Raw genomic sequence first — 20,154 nt, 5'->3', positions numbered from 1 at the left:
TTACTTTTAATAGTGTGTATTACTTACTTTTAATAGTGTGTATTACTTACTTTTAATGTTTTTCATTACTTACTTTTAATAGTATGCATTTCTTAATTTTAATGTGCTGTACTGTAGCTTCGCATTGTGTATATTTATCCTGTACTGTTTGTTATTGTTTTATGCTATAAGGTCTATCAAGGGACTACAGATGGAAATTAGCTGAAGCTGCACTCTGGTACGGTGCATTGGTGACATGTATGTTTTAACCAGTGGCGGGCCGTGGGCCTGGGGCCTGGGCCTTCAGTGAGGTCCTACACAGTCCCACCTGAATTAATCCACCTCTTATTACTATCATTATGATGCCATGGCTCTAGACCAGGGCTGCTCAATACGTCGATCGCGACCTACCGGTCGATCGCGACGTAGTATTGGTAGATCGCATGACATTAAAAAAAATTGGCCCGCCCCCGTCATTTTCTCTATAGCACGTCTTTGTTCATTTATTAAACTAAACAGCCGTCTGATGTTGATCGTATCTACACAACAGCATGTCATTTCTCTCGGCTCTCCGTCTCGCGCGCTGCAGAATGCGCGCATCGGGACGGAGAAAAAGAAGAAAAAAAGTCACTTGCACTAGTTTGTTCACTAAACAGGGCATTGTCGCACCCAAAGCAGTTTCACCGTGATGATAAAGACACATAACTATTCACTGAAAATAAAAGAAAGAAAACAAATAATTTGCAACATAGGCTATTTGCCATTTTATTTTGTGCCAAACATACATAGGCCTACACATTTAATAAAAAATAGAATGCATTGTATGCCTACTCACCGAAGACTGATTATTTGAACACAAAATCCATCCTTCTTTCTTTCCTCATTGTGGGTTGAAAAAACAGCTTTGTAGTCCGCGAATTAATTCCTTTATCAAATTCAGTTTCCTAGTTCTGAGGTTTTGCATCTACCTGCCCATAGACCCCGCCTCTCAATATTGGTAATCCAATCAAAAGACGTGAACCTGTGCCGGTTCCGGGGCCTTCTAGAAGGCCTAGAGGAGCCAACTCTAAAGCTGATTGGTTGACACAACATCGTCATTCCCATTCACTTGAAGCTACCAGCGCCCGCAATGTTGATTCTGAAGGCCTAAGGGCAGATTTTAGCCCCCTGGCAACACACGATGGCTGAATATGATTGGATAAAAGATCTAACATAAAGACCAGCCCTCCAAATCTCAACCTGGGTCTGGCAGCAGCGCAACCAAGAGGAACGCTATGAAATTAAGAGAATAACTCTTACTCTGGGAAATAATTGAATACATATTTGTGGGAAAATATATTTAGAAAAAAATATATATTCTGATGATGTTTAGGCCAGCAGAGAAGGCCTTGCTGGCCCTGACGGCCCGCCACTGGTTTTAACTGTACATGGTCCCCTTTAAATAAAGATAATAATAATAATAAATAAATCTACGACCAGCAACCACGCTACAATGGTCTTTATCATGAGAAGAAAAAATTAATCAATGAAATCCCTTTACAGTATACATATTATTTATATGTATTTATAGCAGGTGAAAAAACCCAACAAAGACAAGACTGGAGGACAATCTTCATTACAACGTAAAATAAAAAGAGAATAAATATACAAGAATATCAGAAGTAAACCGCACACAATGTAGAATGAATTAGTTAAAACTCACCGTTTGAAGGGTGAGTGAGTTTTTCAGGTTCCTTTAGAAACTCTAAAGTCCTCCGATGGAAAGCTGAGAGTCAGCTGAATATTTTTAACGAGACGTTTTTTTTGAATTAAAACCTACTTATTTTGAATGTAAATTAAAATGATAATCCAAATCTTAGAATCCTGTGTGTATGTGTGCTACTGTGTGCCTGTCAGAGATAGCTTCCAGCTAAGATCTTATCGCGGTTTTCCTCCAACTGGTGCAGGATCTTCTGGAGGTCATGGTCAGCAGGAATCACCTGCACGTGCACGCACACACACACACAGACACACACAGGGGAGAAAAAAAAGGTTTGACGGTCACTATTACCCCAGGACATGAAAGGATACAGAGGTATGTTCCATATCTACACAAACCAAAGCAGAGCATCAGGAAATGGAGCGTTACTCACCAGCACAGGAGCAGGGAGTGGGAAGCCGTCGGACTTGATGAGCCAGTCCTCATACAGCTGGTGGATGGACTCAAGATACTCCTGGTGAAGGGTTTATTGTATTTACGCTGCATGTTTGCACATACAAGGACACAGACTAGGCGATCGGTGCATAACCATAAGCATATATATGTGTGTATATATATATATATGTATATATATGTGTATGTATATATATATATATGTGTATATATATATATGTATATATATGTGGATATATATATGTATATATGTATATACAGGACTGTCTCAGAAAATTAGAATATTGTGATGAAGGTCTTTATTTTCTGTCATGCAATTAAAAAAACAAAAATGTCATGCATTCTGGATTCATTACAAATCAACTGAAATATTGCAAGCCTTTTATTCTTTTAATATTGCTGATTATGGCTTACAGCTTAAGAAAACTCAAATATCCTATCTCTAAATATTAGAATATCATGAAAAAGTATACTAGTAGGGTATTAAACAAATCACTTGAATTGTCTAATTAACTCGAAACACCTGCAAGGGTTTCCTGAGCCTTGACAAACACTCAGCTGTTATAAATCTTTTTTTTAACTTGGTCTGAGGAAATATTAAAATTTTATGAGATAGGATTTTAGAGTTTTCTTAAGCTGTAAGCCATAATCAGCAATATTAAAAGAATAAAAGGCTTGCAATATTTCAGTTGATTTGTAATGAATCCAGAATGCATGACATTTTTGTTTTTTTAATTGCATTACAGAAAATAAAGAACTTTATCACAATATTCTAATTTTCTGAGACAGTCCTGTATGTATATATATATATATACATATACACACATATATATGTATATGGGTTAGGCTGTGCAACTGAAAAGCATCTATTAGGAAAATGATAAAAAGATATAAACATTTTTTAAAATATAACTCCTGCATTATGATGAGTTGACCTTAAATGAGCTCCACCGTGGCTATATGCCAATGCTAATGCCAATTCCGTTCTGTGAATGCACCTTTCACCCCCTTTTTGTGCTGTTCTGTGAAGCCATATGAATCTGAATGGGTGTCCTCACCAATGGAATGACTTTCTCCTCCTCTCTGCCTCTCTGCTTTAACCTCTCATGGCAGGTCTGAGGAGATGTCTGCAGGTAGACTGGAGACACGGGGACAAAAGAAATTGAACACGACACGATTGTTGAACACATTCAGATAAAGAAAGAGGGCGCATATCTCGCTTTCACGACTGGATTCTTGTGGTACTTTTGGGGTACGGCTGAAGATGAGTTATTTTGTGCAATTTCTGTGGAAGATGACCCGTTATGTGATAGACAGGATGGAATGCCTATGAGCACTCATCAGTAGGGATGGGTATCGTTTGGGTTTTTTCCGATACCGGTGCAAAACCGGTACTTTTAAAATGATACCGGTGCCTAAACGGTGCCTGAACCGATACTTTTTTTTTTTAAACGCACAATAAGGACATTAAAAACCTCTTTGGCCATATTCCCTGTAGAAGCCGTTATCATGGAGCACCGACACACAACGGATATCAGACTGTTAACATACACAAGATATGTTCTCCATTATATGATGTGATATGTATTGTCATGTGCAGACTTTATAGGGTTAATCCTGTCACTGTTTTGATGGGCAAAGAGAACAACCAATCAGAGGGACTGAAGATGACACGTGACAAATAAAGTTTTGCTTCTGACAGCGAGTTACACTGAAACAAAGTGACGCCCCACGGTCTTTATTCCTCCGTCATTATATTCCCGGTAACACCGGGTATACAGCCGGGATCGCTGTTCATCAACACATCTGCTAGCAGACTGTCACGCTCGTAGCTAGCGCTAGCTACGAGCTAGCTTAAGCATGGTTATAATGGATAATTTATTATTTATTGGGCTACTTTTATGAATGCAAGACTTGCAATCAACGTTATGGTACTAATCTGAGTTAAGGCTGCTCGTCATAATCGGTCTCCACGTGTTCAGGGGGACCGGTGACGGTCTCCCCATCGCGTCCAGCCTGACGCTGGTGTGCTCCACACGGGCTCACTAGTCACACACGGCGCAGCCTCCGCTCTCAAAGTTAAATATGAGAGGCTCGTAACCTGCTGACAGGGCGGAGTCACCAGAGAAGTTCACAACAATAGTTTTTTTCAATTTCAATCGGCTCAGGCATTGGAAAGAAGCACCGGAATGTGCGTTGCGTTTCGGTCCGGGTAATACCGGTTGTATTGGAACCGGTACCATATTGGCACCGGGTTTCGGTACCCAACCCTACTCATCAGCATGCCGACGTTGCCAATCTGCCCTCACACGTACAGTCAAAACAACAACTTTAAATCCGCTTCTGATTCCCACACAAACATTTGGGCATTATATATTATATATATAACATATATGCTGTCAGTCTAAAAATTATGGCAACATAAAACAATTACAAAAATGTAAATGATTAATTAATGTTAGTCATTGACAGGACAAAGTGTGTAATGTTATATTTCAGCAAAACATTAAAACACCGACACACACACACATACACACACTGGATCATCACCATGTTATTTTCTCTGCTTTGTGTGTTCTCACCAATCAGATGAACAGGAATGGAAATGTTAGTTGTGATCCAATCAAACCACTCGCTGAGAACAGCAAAGTCCACCTCTGGCATTTTTCCACTGAAAAAACAACAAAAAACAGTCGAGTCGGGCATTTTGAGGAAGAAACATAATTAATAAACCTTGAAATTACGTGACTCTAACTCGCATATCGTGTCTCTAACTCACATATGGTGTCTCTAACTCATATATCGTGTCTCTAACTCACATATCGTGTCTCTAACTCATATATCGTGTCTCTAACTCACATATCGTGTCTCTAACTCATATATCGTGTCTCTAACTCGCATATGGTGTCTCCAACTCACATATCGTGTCTCTAACTCACATATCGTGTCTCTAACTCAGATATGGTGTCTCTAACTCGCATATGGTGTCTCTAACTCGCATATGGTGTCTCTAACTCGCATATCGTGTCTCTAACTCACATATCGTGTCTCTAACTCATATATCGTGTCTCTAACTCACATATCGTGTCTCTAACTCATATATCGTGTCTCTAACTCGCATATGGTGTCTCCAACTCACATATGGTGTCTCTAACTCGCATATGGTGTCTCTAACTCACATATCGTGTCTCTAACTCATATATGGTGTCTCTAACTCGCATATCGTGTCTCTAACTCATATATCGTGTCTCTAACTCATATATCGTGTCTCTAACTCATATATCGTGTCTCTAACTCACATATGGTGTCTCTAACTCGCATATCGTGTCTCTAACTCATATATCGTGTCTCTAACTCACATATGGTGTCTCTAACTCACATATGGTGTCTCTAACTCGCATATCGTGTCTCTAAATCATATATCGTGTCTCTAACTCGCATATGGTGTCTCTAACTCACATATGGTGTCTCTAACTCAGATATGGTGTCTCTAACTCACATATGGTGTCTCTAACTCACATATCGTGTCTCTAACTCACATATGGTGTCTCTAACTTGCATATGGTGTCTCTAACTCACACATGGTGTCTCTAACTCGCATATCGTGTCTCTAACTCACATATTGTCAAACCTTTGGTATTATACAGACAAAAAGCTCAAACGGTTCTGCAACAGAATCCATATAATATAAGAGGTAAACTGAAATCATATTCCTTTTGGATATATAGTGTTTTGGTTTTCTCCAGGAGTGGAAGCTTCTCAAACCACAGATTACCTTCTGAAGAGATTCTCCACAAAGATGTACTTGGCACTGAAGATGGACCTCTCAATCATCCTGACGGGAGCTGTCTGGAACCCACAAGAAACTTTAAGTACACACAGCTGGTTTTCTGATGACGTCATATCTTTGCATCACCAGTCCACAAGTACAAATGTGTCAGCAACACAGGTTGACATTGCCAAACAGTGAAACAATACACTTACCATGGCTGACGTGTGCATACCCAGCATGGTGAGTTGGATGTATGTCTGCAGCGTGAGGCCCCAGCGCTCAGGATCTTGGTACATCAGAGCCTGCAGGGACAGAAACACACAGCTAACACAACCAGCATGGAAGACATTCAGAAAACTAAATGACTAGTGGATGGATTTTGCTGGAAAATCATGGTCCCCAGAGGATGGATCCTGATCATTAATTTACTTTAACTGAACATAGCTCCACCATTGAGACACAATCAATTGCATTTATGGTACACAGGACATATTCAAATCCATTAGAATGCCTTGAAATGAATCTCTTCCCTAATAATGTTGGCAGGATGCAACAGACAATGCAGTCGGTCTAGTATCTCTTCACGTCTTTAGTTTTGTTTCATTAAAACCTTCATTTTAAAAGTCCTATTTTAACGCTCCCAGCTCCTATATATCTGGCAAATAATTGGAGTTCTGACCAGATTTAAAGTGTGATGTCCGGTCAACAGGATAACAAAAATGGGAACAACACTGTCATGTACAATACCAGAGGGTTGTGTCCACGGACATTCCTCCATTTAGAGACTGGCTCCATCAGGACCTGGAACAAAAAAAGAGGGGAATTCATGAATTAACATTTCCAATGCTCAGGGTTTCCCAATCATGACATTGCTGTGCTGAAACAATAGATTATAGAATCAAATTCTCCTCTGAACACACATGTGCACAGTCTGCACAATCTAACTGTACAAGGACTTTGTTTTGTTTTACCTCTATATTGCTTGTTTTTTCAAAATACTTGAGACACGTCGACTTTCCACAGGCAATGTTCCCCTCAATGCAGATCTGAAAACAGGGACAGAGTGATATTTGTAAAAAGGATGGTCCACAGAAATGATGAAGAAAAGAGACATAACTATGATATGAGCTTGTATTTTTGCTATGGGACTCGTGATAATTAGTATTTATTCAATGTATAATGGGTAAACATTAAAAACCAGCCAACATTATGAGTGTTGCTGCTGGTGAAAGTTACAAAATTAGAGCAACTAGGACTGTTTTGTTATACATTTCCCAAGTTTTAAACTTTAGATGGTTGGAGGAGAAACAAATGAGATTACAGAAAACACGATGAAGACTCACCACTGCTTTCTTATCCCCTCCATTCCACACCAGCTTGCCTTAGAAGGAAGAAAACAGAGGGAGACAAGACTTCATATCCCACAAGTTCCAGTGCTCAAGATCAGTCGGAACAGAGGAACAGAACTATGGTAAAATGCGTAAAAGGTACTGTCGGTAGCTACAGGTCTTTACCGTTTAATATATTAAATGAATAATATGGCGATATGGTCTGTATTCAATGACTCAAGTGCTGCAATATGAAAGCTTTGATATGAGTTTTTCCATCTACAATCAAATAAACTGTGCAGAAGTTGTTGACCTTTTTTCGCACCCAATGTGTATGTAAACATTTTTTTTTAAATCTTACTTTAATGTCAATGTAATTTCATGTAACACTTACTCATGTAATTACCAAGCCACTTTTTGAAGCACTTTTATAGATAGTTCAGGCTGGGATAATTGCTGTATGGGTTCTCCATAATAATCGCTTGATAAACCGAAGCACCGGCTAACGACCGTCGTATGACTGATGCCTTTATTAGCTCTAGTTTAAGCGTGATAACACGAAATGGACAGCAGTCCGCTGCTAGCGCTGGGTGTCGCGTCTTTATGTTCGACATCCTTGATGCCATACACATCACGTGAGATGAATCCGTGTGCGCGTATCCCGGCGCACCCCCTGGAGCCCAGAGGCACTGACCTGGAGGAGCGTGCGGCGGGCTGCTGCGGGCTCGGCTCTGGGTGAGTCTAGGGCTCCCGGCAGGTGAGTCTATCCCTCGATCCCCAGCACCGCGAAAAGAGGACCGAGTCACGGCACGTTGAGCCGATACGAGCCGAACACAGCGGGACATTAACGGCACACTACCACCAGCCACCGACATCGCGCTGCACCTGTCGGCAAAACTTTTGTGGATGGCATATCAAACGGGGTGGGACCGATTTACTTCCTCTTTCTTTTTTTCTTTCTGTTGCTCTTCTTCTTCGTTTATTTAATAGACTGTATGTACATAACGCTTGTTAAAGGCGCATTACCGCCACCGACTGGGCCGGAGTATGAGCCAGAGTTCGCTCGTCCCCTCGAACTATGAATGTTCCCACTTTTCATGCTGTTTTGAGGAATTGTATGTATACATTTAAATTTCGACTAGGTGTCTCAGAGAATGTAGTTATAAAAGCCTTGGCTGACCCAGCACTGAATGATACCAGGTATTTGTCTTGTTTCTGGAAGCAATGGAACAAGTGTTTGTATGTTTTTTAATCCCGAGTGACTTTTTGGCTGCAATGGCTGGACCGGTGTCCTCGTATTGTATTTTATATATTAAAGTTGTATTTGTGTTTGTTGTTTTATGGACCCATGAGTCTGAAATAAAGAGATATAGATATATATATGCGAAGACGAATAGACGACACAAGCAAATACAAAAAGAGAAAGTAAAAGTGTCTTTAAAAATAAAATAAAAAAGGATTAAATCCGACTGGCAGCTGATCCAGATGTGATCAGCGGCCGCAATCATCAGAAACTGACGTCGCTTCACGTGACCCGTCTCATTTCTCTTAAAACATATTTCCTCGTTTCCTCTCTCCTCGCTAGGTTTCCTTACGTCTCTCAGCTAGAAATATCAATAGCAAGTTGACACCTGTGGGAGGCAGCAATGCATGAAACCGTGCCTCGTCTGCTGGAAACCGGAAGTAGAAGAACAAGAAGAAGAACCGCCCAATCGGCCAGTAAAACCAAAGAAGAAGAGTGCGAGGAGGGTAATTTGAAGGAGAAACGATGCAAACCGTCTTGAAATCCCTGGATAATAAACACGTTTAACGTTGGTTCATCTTCAGATAACTTTGATTTTCTCTTTAAGAGCGGATCTGGTGTTTCTAAGGATCGTTTCCGATCGGACTAACTCAGGTAACACAAAGAAGAATATCTAAGCTTTACATGTGTTATGGTTTAACAGGCGACCCTGTTAACTGGCAACGTTTCAGCCGACGGTGTCCGTTGTTGTCGTGCTTTTACGACGGCGGTTCGACAAAAAGCATAGAGATCACGTATAGCTGTCCTTGTGAATGCCGCTTGTGTTATTTATTTAAATACAGCGTCCAACTATATACATAATAATTTATACTAAAAGAATAAAAAGCAAAGGCATTCACGAGGGCAGCTACGTGTTCTCTTACTATTTTCAACAGCTGTCTAACTACCACAACAACGGAGCCGTTCGATTCAAAGTCGCAGGTTAACACGGTCGCTTCTTAAACCGTAACACCGTCCAAATGTATCTGCTTCAATGTCACGTTATAGCGCCTCTGACGAGCCAAATAGTGCAAACGGAGACTACCGCAGGATTTAGTATCTAAAAACTCCGCAAGCAGAAGCTCGGTTAACTAACTAACTGTCATTGTTCACTAAGATTACAAGACGAATCTGAATAACTAGCGTTAGGTCAGGTACCTATAACTGACTGACCTAACATCTGTAGGCCTATTCAAGCTTTACTCTCCTAAATAGTCAGCCCCGGTGCTTGAAATAGGAATGGGAGGCTATTCGTGAGGTCTGAAGTTACACTATTGTACTGTATTTAATAATTAAAAAGAGGGTTAGAAAGTTATAAAATCCTCAAATAATAATATTTGATCTATAATACAAATGTGTCCTTCATTGGTTAGCCACATATCCAGTATAATTATTGTCAAAATGCAGTCAGCTCGAATGTCATTCATAATTTCCTCATATTTGGATTCCGAGGTTCTTAAGACGTTATAATAAACATTTACTGGATTCTTGTCCCCAACGATGTCCATGTCTAATTTTTATATTAGTTTCACTATACATTACATTTGCACTGGATTCTTGGTCATGACGACCCCAGAGAAATTAAGTGGACATTTTAGTGAACCAAAGATGGAAAAGTTGATATTACTGATCAAAGATTTTTTACAAATAGAGACTTTCTTGTTTTCTTTTTGTGGTGCATTCCACTGAAAATCAATGTCTCTATTCTTTCTTGCCAGGATGAGTTCCTCCTCCTTCCTCTCTCCTCCCCCCTCTCCCCACACTGCCCCACTTCCCCTTTCCTCCTCCTCTGTGATTTGCTGTCCTGAGCTCGACCTGTCCGTCACACTCGGCTCTCCCCAGACTGGCCACGCCCATTTTAAGCCCAGCTCCCTGAAGATTGGTCAGCAAAGGGACCAATCGCAGCCGAAGCCCTTGCCTCAAGGACCAACGGGAAGAGGGGCGAACACACGGGTGATGACATTATCCTTTTAGTCCCGATGTGTTTTTGTGACGACACAAAAGTGTACGAGTTTGTGATGACATCATTCTGTGTCTGTTCTGCAGGTGTTTTTTCAGGAACCGGTGGATGTCACGGTAACACGGCAGCAGAACAGAGACGCGCCACCTAAGCAACCAATCAGAGGTCAGAGGAGGAGCAGAGGATGTCACCACGGTAACCAGAGTCTGAAAATTCAAACTGAGGGCCCTATCTTCCACCTGGTGCGAGGCGATGCCAATTGCATTGCAACTGTCTGATAGTTTCAGACCTACATGCCAGAGACCAAAGACTGTCATCGTGCTAACACTGGTCGCTGGCCGATAGAATAATCAATAAAGAAAACATGTTATTTCTTTCCTCTGACAATGGTTAGAGTCCCGTGGAGCAGCATCCAATCAAGAGCCAGGCTGTCTCGAGAGGGTGGGACTAAACTCCACTCTGGCTCTGAAGGCGGAACTTCAGTTACTGCAGGTTCACACTTTTTAGCAGTCGGTCATCTATAAACCACAGCTGAGCTAATTAGCTGCTTGTTCCCATCGGTAACCGGCCTGTTGTCCTGCAGGGGGCTGAGTTTAACTCCCAGAAGGCCATGCAGGAGACTCTCCGAAGGTCAGAGAGGACCAAAAACCTGATCAACACCAGAGCTACTGAAGGTAACCCACACACAAAAGGATGCCACTCATTTAGTTTAATATGTTGAGCCTGAAGTTAGAGTTAATGATCCTGACCTGGCACTGGAGGAGGTCATGTTTAGAGTTTTAGATTGGGATCAGCTCTAAATGTAACTAATCAACTCCTTTTGTAAATATCGTCAAGTTTGAACATGTCATGGCACGATTATCTTGGCTGAAATATTTGTGAAGAACAAGACTATCCCACTATTATGTCACAACCTTGTTTAAGTTTTGTTTTGCTCTCTCTCTCTCTGTGTGTAGAAGTGAATGTCTCTCGCTCACAGGTTCTCTTCAATTCATTGGTCTGCGTCAATGTGCAGGAAGATCAGCTGATCAGCCAGATGCTGCAACATAGGCTGCAGCCATCCTGCCATGGCAACAAGGTAGCAGACGGGCCCTCTCTTCTCCTCTTCATGACCTCTGACCACCTGAGACAAAAGCCTTTCCCACTAGAGGAGGAGCCTGTCAACTACAAGCCCCGCCCATTGACATATCCCGCCTGCTCTACCTTTGACCTCCACAGAAGAGAGAGACGCTGAGAGGCCATGCCTTGACACACAGGACCGCTCTGACTGGCAGGAGATACTGAGATCAGACTTAATAATAATTATCATATTTGTTAAATTATTAATATAAACTGAAATCTTTTTTTTTTAAAGCTACTTTTAGTTTTTTCAATAAAGTCTTTTCAAACAAAGGGTATTTCCCAAGTCTCATAATTGCATCCCGGTTCCCCTGTGGTTTCCATATTTGCATGGAGGAATGCGAGGAAACCTTGGAGTAGAGAAAATCATGGAGGAGAGAGGAAACAAGGAAATATGGCGGCGGTCGAACAGTCCTTTGTCCTTAGGAAGGTTCCTAACTGAGTGAAATGACCAGGAAGTATCTTAAGTGGCCGCCGTGATAAGTGCTTGTTGGAATTAAATGCAAAGGAAAGGTGCCTCAGTGCTTCCTTACTTACACTGGACCTTGCTATACAAAAGGAAAGTAGAAAATTCCTTGCGGCGGCAACATTTCAAGTGACTCACCACTCGGCCGTTCACGAGAACAAAAGATCATGACCAATAAATGCAGATCATTTAAATAACTGTTTATAGGAGAACAGGGAACTTAAAAACCTCGAGTATATTCAGTTTTTAGAGGTTGTGCTACATTCATCAAACAAGATATTCCATTAGAGTATTTTTAAATGGAAGTAAAGAGGATGGGAGGAGACAGAAGGTAGAAAAGATCAAACTTAAAAAAAAGTCTGACATGATGGGGGAAAGAAGTTGTGTTCATTCAGCTGCACACGTTGGGTATTCGAAGGAGAGGTTATAAATGGGTAAAGGATTAGTAACGATTGGGTTGGACTTGTCAAATCAATATGTATCATAGTATGCCTCAAGGTGGTGTGATTAGTCCTTTTGATTATTTTTGATTTACAGATAACATGGGCAGACCATATCAGGGAATTAAAGATAAAATGCAAAAAGTTAATAAATTTGATGAGTTGTGTGACTGGTTGGCTTCATTGTTAAAAACAATGTGCAGTATGAGGCCTTCATTAGATCTGCGTTGGATTATTCCAGCATAGCATATGGATCAGCAGCCTAATCTCTTATTTAATGTTATTCAGGCACAGGAATTAAGAGTAAGTAGAGCTTTAAAACATTGCCAATACTTCGGGGAAAAGCAACTGATGGCAAACTACGGGGCTAATTTGACAGCGACACATTAATTCTCACCCTACAAAAGCAATGTTGCAGGTGGTCTGGGAGAATGGGAGGAGTCAGAGGAATCACTTTGGTTGGGTAGCCAATGACATGGACAGTCCTTCAGTCAGCCGCAAGAATAACTCATCTTTCTTTACATAGGTTATGATGTAAATTATACCTGATATACTTTAACCTCCTTTGGTCACTGCCTTGTGTATATATTTTGTTTTCCTCTGTATATTTAATATTAGTATTTAGTATTGTTATTGTGTATTATTTATGCTCTAATGTGCACCCGCTGCTGTGATCCTGAAATGTCCCCACTGTGGGTTTATTAAAGGAATATCTAATCTAATCTAAAAATGCAGAGATATGGAAAGGGTGCTTGTCAAAGGCTATTGCATATACCTATACTGTAAAATATCGGTTAATATGGTATGTGTGTTTTTGTTTGGGAAAAGATTTTTGAGTCTATTGTCTGCTCTACACTCCGGACCAGCAGGTGGCGCTAATTTACCAATAAACTGGACGACAACCGCCGTCAGAGCAAAAGAAATGAACATCTGACGTCACAGGAGGAGAATGGCAGCAGACTCTGAATCCAAACTCCAGCTGGTCCGGAGACACATCCGAGACTTTCCAGACTTTCCAAAGCAAGGCATCCTGTTCAGGTGAGCTGCTGAGTGGGGTCTCGAGTTCCCTCGGGCCGAGGGGGTCCGAGCAGTTGCAGGTCCGCGTGCTCGCGACGTATTTTCTGTCAGTAGAACGTCCACGCGCAGCAGGTGAGGGGAGGAGCCTCGAGCTGGGTGGATCGATATGTCCCAATGCACGGACCACACGTTGCCCCGTAAACAGACACGAGATATTGGTGCGGAATTGGGCTTTTTTGGGGGTATTAAAAGACTCAAAAGTAAAAACAAAAACATTATGCCGGTGTTACATTGATTAAGTTTGACTGTGATACAGATATTTGGACTTGGCGTAATTCCAGTTAAATATATCAACAACGTCAAATTATTACGAGTTCAAACTTTAATTTAATGTAGCTCAAAAGGAGGATAACAATATCAAAAGGATGATAAAGATATCTAGGAATTACAACTAGTACCCGCTGTAATGAGAAACTTACACGTGACTGGAAAAGTAACACGTTTCAGATAAACATAATATAAGCAGTGGTGTATAAAGTACCCAAAAGTCATACTTGAGTAAAAGTAAAGATACTTGACTGGAAAATTACTCAAGTATACTACTTGAGTAAAAGTATTAAAGTATCTGATTTTTTTTGTACTTAAGTATCAAAAGTAATTTTCTGATATTAAATGTACTTAAGTATAGAAAGCAAAAGTAAAAGTAAATGCTGTTAATAAAAAAAACAAAGGGTCAGAATTTTGAGAATTATGAAGTTTATTTGTTTGGGTGCTGTGGCCGCCATGAACAAGGAGTATGAGCTAGGATGAACTTAGCAATATATGAATACTATGAAATTACTCAAATATAAAAACACGATTAACACAGAAAAAAGCAGAACCAAAAGTAACAACCAAAATCATCACTTTAAAGTGAAAAATGTCTTGTTCATCTTCAAAAGAAGTTGATTTTCAAAATGGACAGATTTCAGTGTCGCTCTTCTTGGACTGAAGACGAGTCCTGCGATGCTGAAGAGCCGTTCACATGATACAGGTAGAGTGTGTCTAGCTTCACAGGTCCTGGTGCAGGTAGAGTGTGTCTAGCTTCACAGGTCCTGGTGCAGGTAGAGTGTGTCTAGCTTCACAGGCCCTGATGCAGGTAGAGTGTGTCTAGCTTCACAGGCCCTGGTGCAGGTAGAGTGTGTCTAGCTTCACAGGCCCTGGTGCAGGTAGAGTGTGTCTAGCTTCACAGGCCCTGATGCAGGTAGAGTGTGTCTAGCTTCACAGACAGCAGCACACAGTTGGGAAGCATTTCAGCAAGTCAACGTGATCCACGTCTCCATCCAGCTGTTTGCTGCTGTCATGCTCTTGAGATGACGAAGAAGAAGTCCTCTTCATCAGATGAACTGGACCTGGTGGCATCACATAGCTGCAGGGAGGGTTCTTCCATGTGCTGCTTGATGTAGTCCATTCCTGAAATAAAGTGAGAGTATTATAGACATGATAGAATTAATAACACTTCCTAACATGTCATGACCCCAACCAACAGTTTTGTACTAAATAGTTTGTTTTAATTTGAGGTTTATACATTTTGTTTCATGCGCTGTCCGTGCATCCAGAGTTGATTTGTGAACATGTACTTGTCTCTGTAGTTAAACACAACAACAGTCCCAAATCAATATCGTCGCCATTACTGGACCGTCACTCTTATAATATTAATACAAATAATGATAATAATGCTGAAATGATTAGCATTATATTATAGCTAAGACTACTCAAATCAACAAATTCTCACAAATGTCAACACTTCTTCAGCTCATTAACTCGCTAGAGATCCGTCTACTCCACTCACGCTAATTGTCTCATTTAATTGACGATAGCTAGCGAACGTTAGCCTAACATACAACATGCGTAGTAAAATCAGACACCTGCCTTCCCCTCTCCTGCCAAAGATATATCGTACTCCAATCCTGAGGACAACACTGCTAGATATCTTAACAGGTTTATGATGATTATCAAAACTAAACATTAACGTTGCGGCTCATGGGATTAATCTTAATTTACCTCGATGTGTTTCCTGAGGTTGGATGGTGTGTTTTTGAAGGCCATATCCCCGTAGCTTTCGGTCGGCATAAGAGGCACTTGATCCCGTAGGAAGAAACTTTCACTCCGACAAAAGAAAAGAGTTCGCCCAAATATGGCCACGGACGTTGATCTTGGTCCCCGTGGTTGTTCGAGTAGCTTCCATTGCTGCTCCACATGAAATGAGTCGTATCTGTAGCCGCTCGCTAACATCCTGGGCATCACTGGGAATAGAAAACACGCGGCAAGGACCCCTGATCCCCAACCTGGTGTTCGTGCTGCGTTCAGGTGCGCTGCGGTGTGTTCCACAACAGTCCCCGATGTTTGTCTCATGATTATTTTTTTCCGTAGTAACGAGTAACGATACTGTTTCAGGGGAAATGTATCGGAGTAAAAGTACAAGTTTTCATTGCAAAATGTAGTAAAGTAAAAGTAAACAGAAATATAAGTAGTCAAATAAAGTACAGATACCCAAAAAAACGACTTAAGTAAAGTACTTCTACTTCGTTACTATACACCACTGAATATAAGTTATAGACAGAATTTGTATTTCTCTTGTGAAGAAAAAGTAATGTGTTTTAATTAATACCTGGTGTTATTTTGTACAATTGTGGAACGACTTTAGTATGTTTTTTTATTACTTTGAATGGACTTTGGACATTTGTACTTTTGACCCTGTCATTCTGTAGGAAAGTAACGTATATTAATCTTGTTTTGATAAAATATGTCCATCAATGTCCTTGTTATATGTAATGGCAAACATATCATTTTATCTTAAAATAATTAACTGTTCAATTTCATCAAATGTTTCAGACAACTTTATTGATCATAATACATTTAATTTGCTCTATTAATAACATTATGTTGCTTTGTAGAGTTACCGTTGTACCTGACCAGACAATTAAACTGAAAATAACTCCATGGAAACTTCTGGATTTGTTACAGTACAAAATAATCTCTAAAAAGATTATAACCAGCATTCATAAAACAATAATACATTTAGAAAAAATTTATGAACTTTCTTTTTGGTGATTCAAAAAGTAGACTCTGACGTCTCCACGTAGTTCTGGTCGGTGATGTGTTGTGTGCTGTTGAAGCGTATATCAGACTAATAAGAAATCATCACTCCCTCAGTTTATGATTTTAATTTGATTGCGTTAGTCACTACGTTAATACGGTGTGCCGATGGAAAAATTAATCAAATGTGTGCGAAGCAGAAGTTCATTAACAAATCCTGTGAGATTTCACGATATGAAAGCGTTTCATACTGATTTCCATTGGAAGTGACCGGGTACTGATGCAAAGTGTGTATGTTGCAGGGATATTTGTCCCATCCTGAAGGATCCAGCAGCTCTGACGGCAGTGACCGACCTGTTTGAAGAGCATGTCAGGAAGAATCACCCGCAGGTCGAGCTGATTGTCGGTAAGAAGCCTCCGTATGAACCAGCAGTCTGTACCGGATGAGCCTCAAAGGAACAGTTGACATCTTAATTGATGCACCTTTTACTCTAAACATGTGTGTGTGCACCTGAGTTGCATATACGTATACCGGTTATAGATATAGTTATCAGTTCTCTCCTATTATCCATTAATTTTGCATTGCTGCCATCTAGGCTCTCAAAAGGAATGGGTTTTTGGAACATAAAACCTCACTAATGTAGTGGAGTAAAAAGTACAATATTTCCTTCTTACGATTTAGTAGCGTAGAAGCACAACGTTTAATATAATGGAAATACAAAGGCTGTGCCATGTGGAATTTAGATCTGATGAGCCTCTTCCATCAATTATGTCAAAAACTATCCTCTGTGTGTTAATTTTCTATCCACTTTCCCCAGATAAGTCTTTCTAATGCATATTTTGCCGGGGGAACACATTTTGTTTCTTTGTGTTCAGGTCTCGATGCTCGTGGTTTCTTGTTCGGTCCCCTGCTGGCCCAGCGGCTCGGTGTTGGCTTCGTCCTGATCAGAAAGAAGGGCAAACTGCCTGGAACCACTGCGTCTGTGACGTATGATTTGGAATATGGCAAGGTAAAGTACACGCACACACACAAATGTATACACAGTGTCTTGTGTATACATTTCGAGACATCATAACAGAGAAACAACATATACTAATAGTGCAAAGCATACCTAACATTTTATGACATGTTATTTTCTTTAGCAAACAGAAATCAAACTGATTGGATATTCCCCAATCTTCTGTTAGATGAGTAAAATGTTGGACTTGGCGTTTTTAAAAGTGTTCCTCACCTGTTTCCCAACATATTATTGTAAAAAGAGCATGCTAGAGCCGTAATGAGTGTGTGTGTCACACTGGTCACCTTCTGCCACCTCCACAAGGGCTTTCTGCAAGTATGACATCACACTAACGCGTTGTTGTCGTCAGCTCGGCCCTCGCCAGCTACCGCCTCTCCTCTGAGAAGCTTTCCCTCGGCCCGATGCTGATGCTGCTGTACTTGTGGTCCTCCAGGCTGAAGCAGAGATCCAGGAAGACGCTGTCGCTCCAGGACAGAAGATTCTACTCATTGACGACCTCTTGGCTACTGGAGGCGAGTTCAGCGGCCATCGTGTTCACCTTGTCGCGTGTACATTTCAAATATTCCTCCTGGCGGAAGCTTCCTTCTGCCTGTGTTCTGAGAGGGAACTGCTGACATTGGCGACACGACTCCGGTGGACACCGTTGCTTTCCTGCTGTAGCTACACTTTTAAGCCACGCCCCCACGTGGTTTACTGGCCCCCCCCCACACGCGTCTCGCATGATGGCATCTCACATGACGTCTCACACGATGACATCTCACAATTTTACATCTCTCATGACGGTGTCTCACATGACGGCGTCTCACAATTTGACATCTCTCATGACGATGTCTCACAATTTGACCTGTCACATAATGACATTCCTTATGACATCTCTCATGAAGGCGTCTCATATGATGGCATCTCACAATTTGACGTATCTCATGAGTCTCGTCAGTCTGTAGTCTAACTGTTTAGCAAAGTCGTTATTGCCAACTTCTCTTCTGGCTGAGAACAGGAGGAAAGACGGATACTAAATGATGTCTTTATCCTTCATTGTGATTTATAAACGTCAACCTAGGATGTATTTTTATTTTATTGACATTTGTAATTTGTTGTCCCAACCACTCGGCTCTCGGTCCAGCTTCATCGTGTACGTTGAAGTGAAATTGGTCTGTGTCTGTCTGTTGCAGGGTCTTTGTATGCAGCCTGTGAGCTGATGAAGAAGCAGCAGGCTGATATTCTGGGCTGCCTGGTGGTCATCGAGCTCAAAGAGTTAAACGGCATCGACAAACTCAAATCGCACCCTGTATTCTCCCTGGTGCAGTACTGAGCCCCCCACAGCCCACAGAGCAGGCTGGGGAACCAGTTTGAATCGTTTACATTCAGGTGCCTTCCAAATGTAACCAGCAACAAAGAGTTTATTATTCATTCATAAATCTGTTAATGCACTGGTGCCATGTCCTTTGACCGGGAGCAACTCGGTTTCCATCTTTAAGGAATCATAAAATATCTTTTGCCTAATGCATGGGATCAGTCCCTGCATCCCTGAACAGGAGGAAGCAGAGAGGATGGATTGATATGTTTGAAAGGCATTATATCTGTCGCAGTCTGAATGGGTATACTTTAAAAGGGTTTCTCCAGCTGTGTATCAAATGGCTCACACGTGTAGGAAAACGGTGGATAATACATCTGCCCGTGTGCTATCCTGGGCACATTGGACAGATCAGGCTACACTAATATCAGTATTGTTTGAGCCAAACATTTCCTAGAAATACAGAGCATCTAGTCTCATAAAATATTCAGCTCCAATCCATATTGCTTTGTGTTTAACATTTCTCTCCTGCTTTCTGGCACGCTGCTGTATTATTTGGGCAGTCTAGATATAATTGCTAACAAAACATTTCAAAAGCCACAATAACGAAAACTTTTTTTTAACAATTGATGAGAATGAATGTTACATTTTGATGTTTTCTAATGCATTAAACTAATAGTTTTAATGAATGGTTTTAATGACATGCATTTAGATGTGTGTTTACACTCGGGCGTTACGGTACTCAACTTGTTCTCAGCGTCGGACTAAATTCAGGTCATAAAATACTGAGGAGTCCCAATATCTGCGGGAGACGTTTGTACAGGTTAAGAGATTTGTGTCGGTCCCGTTTGAATGAGGTTCAGTATGTATTTTGCCAAATGGCAGCTCCAAGAAGCTACATTCTTTTTAAAAGCTTGTTGAACCTCTTGGAAAAGAAACATACACATTTCTGCATGATAGTGGGCATGATAGTATATATTTGGGCAGAATTAAACATGACAATAGAAACCAAATCATAATATTAATAAATATCTTTGCAACTACTGCAAACATCACAATTTAAATGTCCCTAGTCCAATGAGTGGGCAGAAACTCCACATCGGGGAGACTACATGAAAATATACTTGTTTTTTTCCACTACCACTTTACCTTCTTTTCACTTTTATAATCTGGACAGGATGAGATCATCACCAGCTGTCAGATATTTAATGTAAACATTGCTTTTGACTCTCAGAAATATTTAATAAA

General features: G+C 40.9%; 3 protein-coding genes across 4 annotated transcripts; 2 read left to right on the top strand and 1 right to left on the bottom strand.

The window, feature by feature from the left end:
* Positions 1 to 716: 716 nt before the first annotated feature.
* On the bottom strand, positions 717 to 8,152 carry tk2 (thymidine kinase 2). Its single transcript, XM_056435110.1, has 10 exons — positions 7,926 to 8,152; positions 7,247 to 7,284; positions 6,875 to 6,949; positions 6,651 to 6,704; positions 6,116 to 6,205; positions 5,907 to 5,980; positions 4,714 to 4,802; positions 3,190 to 3,269; positions 2,112 to 2,192; positions 717 to 1,958 (listed from the first exon to the last, which is right to left on the bottom strand). The coding sequence occupies exons 1-10, from the start codon at positions 8,104 to 8,106 to the stop codon at positions 1,872 to 1,874; spliced, it is 849 nt and encodes a 282-aa protein (XP_056291085.1). The 5' UTR covers positions 8,107 to 8,152; the 3' UTR covers positions 717 to 1,871.
* On the top strand, positions 8,096 to 11,870 carry ppp1r35 (protein phosphatase 1, regulatory subunit 35). 2 transcript variants are annotated; one of them, XM_056435112.1, is made up of 8 exons: positions 8,096 to 8,154; positions 8,817 to 8,980; positions 9,082 to 9,128; positions 10,232 to 10,466; positions 10,560 to 10,668; positions 10,868 to 10,965; positions 11,057 to 11,147; positions 11,430 to 11,870. In XM_056435112.1, exons 4-8 carry the CDS (start codon positions 10,233 to 10,235, stop codon positions 11,705 to 11,707), a joined length of 810 nt encoding a protein of 269 aa, XP_056291087.1. In that variant the 5' UTR covers positions 8,096 to 8,154; positions 8,817 to 8,980; positions 9,082 to 9,128; position 10,232; the 3' UTR covers positions 11,708 to 11,870. The 2 variants fall into 2 exon arrangements, with proteins under 2 accessions (XP_056291087.1, XP_056291086.1); XM_056435111.1 differs by lacking the exon at positions 8,096 to 8,154 and adding an exon at positions 8,257 to 8,346.
* A 1,577-nt stretch (positions 11,871 to 13,447) lies between these two features.
* Positions 13,448 to 19,591, top strand: aprt (adenine phosphoribosyltransferase). Its single transcript, XM_056436052.1, has 5 exons — positions 13,448 to 13,536; positions 16,896 to 16,999; positions 17,470 to 17,603; positions 18,046 to 18,124; positions 18,785 to 19,591. The coding sequence occupies exons 1-5, from the start codon at positions 13,448 to 13,450 to the stop codon at positions 18,922 to 18,924; spliced, it is 546 nt and encodes a 181-aa protein (XP_056292027.1). The 3' UTR covers positions 18,925 to 19,591.
* The last annotated feature ends 563 nt before the right edge of the window (positions 19,592 to 20,154 follow it).

This window comes from Pseudoliparis swirei, chromosome 17 (genome assembly GCF_029220125.1).
Source record: "Pseudoliparis swirei isolate HS2019 ecotype Mariana Trench chromosome 17, NWPU_hadal_v1, whole genome shotgun sequence".
In the NCBI taxonomy this organism is placed as follows: Eukaryota; Metazoa; Chordata; class Actinopteri; order Perciformes; family Liparidae; genus Pseudoliparis; species Pseudoliparis swirei.
Note: the sequence above shows the minus strand (reverse complement) of the source record. Positions and strands in the feature narration are given on the sequence as shown.

Excerpts from the sequence above, each read along its gene's own strand:
- ppp1r35 (XM_056435112.1), top strand. The coding sequence starts at position 10,233 with ATGAGTTCCTCCTCCTTCCTCTCTCCTCCCCCCTCTCCCCACACTGCC. Across the intron at positions 10,669-10,867 it reads GAGCAGAGGATGTCACCACG|AGTCCCGTGGAGCAGCATCC; the intron begins GTAACCAGAGTC and ends GACAATGGTTAG. Across the intron at positions 10,966-11,056 it reads CGGAACTTCAGTTACTGCAG|GGGGCTGAGTTTAACTCCCA; the intron begins GTTCACACTTTT and ends GTTGTCCTGCAG.
- aprt (XM_056436052.1), top strand. The coding sequence starts at position 13,448 with ATGGCAGCAGACTCTGAATCCAAACTCCAGCTGGTCCGGAGACACATC. Across the intron at positions 17,000-17,469 it reads GCAGGTCGAGCTGATTGTCG|GTCTCGATGCTCGTGGTTTC; the intron begins GTAAGAAGCCTC and ends CTTTGTGTTCAG. Across the intron at positions 18,125-18,784 it reads CGACCTCTTGGCTACTGGAG|GGTCTTTGTATGCAGCCTGT; the intron begins GCGAGTTCAGCG and ends TGTCTGTTGCAG.
- tk2 (XM_056435110.1), bottom strand. The coding sequence starts at position 8,106 with ATGTCGGTGGCTGGTGGTAGTGTGCCGTTAATGTCCCGCTGTGTTCGG. Across the intron at positions 2,193-3,189 it reads AGGAGAAAGTCATTCCATTG|GAGTATCTTGAGTCCATCCA; the intron begins GTGAGGACACCC and ends ACCCTTCACCAG. Across the intron at positions 1,959-2,111 it reads CACTCCCTGCTCCTGTGCTG|GTGATTCCTGCTGACCATGA; the intron begins GTGAGTAACGCT and ends GTGCACGTGCAG.